Raw genomic sequence first — 2,699 nt, 5'->3', positions numbered from 1 at the left:
GGGCTAAAGTCAATTATTTGGAATTTATTAAATTCAATAGAATTTATGTAAAATATTTCAAATTGTTTGTACAGTCAATGCCAAATAGTGTAATAAAATTGTGAACCACAATTACAATAAAACTATAATACAGCAAGACAATTTCAGTATTATTTAGCAAATTGTAATTATAATATGATTACTGTAAGGGTATTATACAGTAAAACTAAGGTACAGTAAGGGTATTTTTACTACTGTAAAACTAAGGTACAGTAAGGGTATTATACTGTAAAACTAAGTAACAGTAAGGGTATTATACTGTAAAAAACATGTACGGTTATGATACTGTAATCGGGTAGTTACAGTAACTTACTGGCAACGTGTCTTACTGGCAACGTGTTGCCAGTAAGTTACTGTAAGGGTTTTTATACTGTAAAAAACAAGTACAGTTATGATACTTTAATCGCGTAGTTACAGTAAGTAACACGTTGCCAGTAAGTTACCGCAAAAATACAATAAAAAGTCTAACAGTGTAATTAATAGTGCATAACTTTTTCATATTAGATATATTTATAATATTAATGAATGTCCGTTATATTCAAGCCATCGCTAAATGAGTTGCACACACCTCTCTCTGTATTCTCAGTATGACTGTGTTCAGAAGATTGTGTCGTTTGGTGACTTTCCAGCGCAGAAGCTTGAGTTTTAGACACATGGACGCACCGTCAGTGGTGTTGTCGTTACATAGAATTCCTCATGGGGGAGACAGAAACTACGCACTATAGCTTTAAAAATCTGTAAAACTACAACTGAGTAGAAAAATGAACTGTATACATGAACAATATCGATTAACAGAAACAAAAAGACACTTCAAAAGAAAGCAGAGTAATCAATTTCCTCATTTAGGTCTGTATGAGTCCAATGCTGCTGATTATTCTGACTTCTCACAACATAAGGGACAGAGAAAGAGTTGCCTTAGTCGGGGCCGGCATAAACACTATGGTCAGTAGGCTCAGTGTGGCTTTCTGTGTTGCTCGATCATCACACCCTGTACGCTGTAAAGTTGACTTTCTACTTACTTTAGAATTCATTTGTACAAAACACGGGAACAGGCCCTCTTGAACTTTCAAATTGCTTTATTGAAGGTCCAATTCTTGTTTTTGATTTGTTACATCAGAAGAATTCCAAGGAGATCCACAGTACTTCCTCTTCTATATATTTTTTGAGATATTGTAAAGTACACAGCATCAAGTAACACCGCACTTCCCTTTGATTCCACTCATGCAAAAAAGGGAAATATTGCATTGCATTGCAAAATGTTGATACTGAATGTAGTGCTGTACTGGATACTGTTAATAGTGTCGCTGAAGTGCAGAGACCTTGGAGGTTTGTTCAGAGACCTGAACCTCAGCAGCTGTTGAGTGGTGATTTGAAATCGTAATCAACAGTCTGAATTGACAGTTAGACAGTGTGTAAATACAGAACATGTGATCCTGCGTGATTTTGTGATAGCGTGATTCTCCAGCTGCCTTGCAAGGTAAAATCTTAAACACCGCATGAAAATCCCTACTGATACATTATGTAAAATGTGTGCAAAGATCCAGTAAAATATCATTAAGAAAGACAGGTGAACTTAAGGTGCATTCTTAATCCAGTCTACATTACATTCTCAGAATAGCCAGCCAAACAACTCAAACAGGTTTAGTGCATTCCTGTGGGACGTTACTTCTGCTCCTGTTTGACATGTTTGATTATGAACCCTTTTTTCTTTGTTATTATCCCCATATTTTTTAGTACATAACAAATGTTGCTTGGTAAACCAAGGGAAGCTTTGTTGTTTATTGCATTATTTATTTGCAAACTGTAAAAGTACTATTTACCCAGGACTGTTAACGGTAAAAATGTCAGAAAAGACTTCTGTAATTTGTTATCGACGTGCAAATAGGAACAAGGAAGTCCACTTCTTTACAATGTCAGTAAATGCTTTGTTAGTATCCCTATCTACATTGTAGTGTTTGAGAACTGTGGTATTAAAAAGAATGAGGAAGTGTCGGGGCAATCACAAAAAAAAGGAAACACACAGTCGCACAACAGGTACAAACTCATACGGACTCCACCTTAGGATCAGAGCACACCTGTCTGTGTAAGTTTTCTTTGGTTCATGATTTGCTCTCTTAAGTATCGATGGATCCTGCATTGCTCCTGAATCAGGATGACAGTCCACCTGCTGCGGACTTTCCGTCTGGGATGTCAACTCACGGCTGCTCTGCGAACAGCCTGAAGTTTATCTGTGAGTTTAAGCCTGGGCCCGGTCCACCGAAGGCGTCTCGGGAGAAGGAGCACTATGGCAATACGGATTGTGAGTCGGTGTCAGTCATCCTCCCTGCACAGTGCAGTGTGTACCAACTGCGGCTACGCATCTGTATGCAGGTAGGCAAACCCCTATGTAATGGTCTATTGTTTAAAATTTGTTATCTTTTTTTGCTCTGTTTCTGAGGGTTTTAAGCATTTCTTTTAACTTATAGACAATCGTAACTGTGCATTGCAACTGAGTACATTCTAGAGCACCTCTATATGTTACTACTTAGCCTAAATGCTCAGGACTAGCACCATTGTTCCTTTATTTTATAGTTGAGGGCCAACATATATTTCTATATATTTTATTTCATACATTACACAATGAACCACCCAGACCTCTCAGGTCATCTGGGACAGGTCTG

General features: G+C 37.6%; 1 protein-coding gene across 1 annotated transcript in view; it reads left to right on the top strand.

Annotated features, from left to right (window-relative positions):
- The first annotated feature begins 2,036 nt into the window (after nt 1-2,036).
- The window catches only part of si:rp71-17i16.5 (phosphatidylinositol 4,5-bisphosphate 3-kinase catalytic subunit gamma isoform), a 13,888-nt gene continuing 13,225 nt past the window's right edge, over nt 2,037-2,699 (top strand). The window contains exon 1 of the mRNA XM_032519778.1: nt 2,037-2,409. Coding sequence (XP_032375669.1) covers nt 2,164-2,409 — 246 coding nt within the window. The 5' untranslated portion in view covers nt 2,037-2,163. The remainder of the gene's footprint in view (nt 2,410-2,699) is intronic.

The sequence above is a fragment of the Etheostoma spectabile genome, chromosome 7, assembly GCF_008692095.1.
Source record: "Etheostoma spectabile isolate EspeVRDwgs_2016 chromosome 7, UIUC_Espe_1.0, whole genome shotgun sequence".
NCBI classification, from domain to species: Eukaryota; Metazoa; Chordata; class Actinopteri; order Perciformes; family Percidae; genus Etheostoma; species Etheostoma spectabile.
The sequence above is the reverse complement of the archived record's forward strand: the minus strand, read 5'-3'. Positions and strand labels throughout refer to the sequence as shown.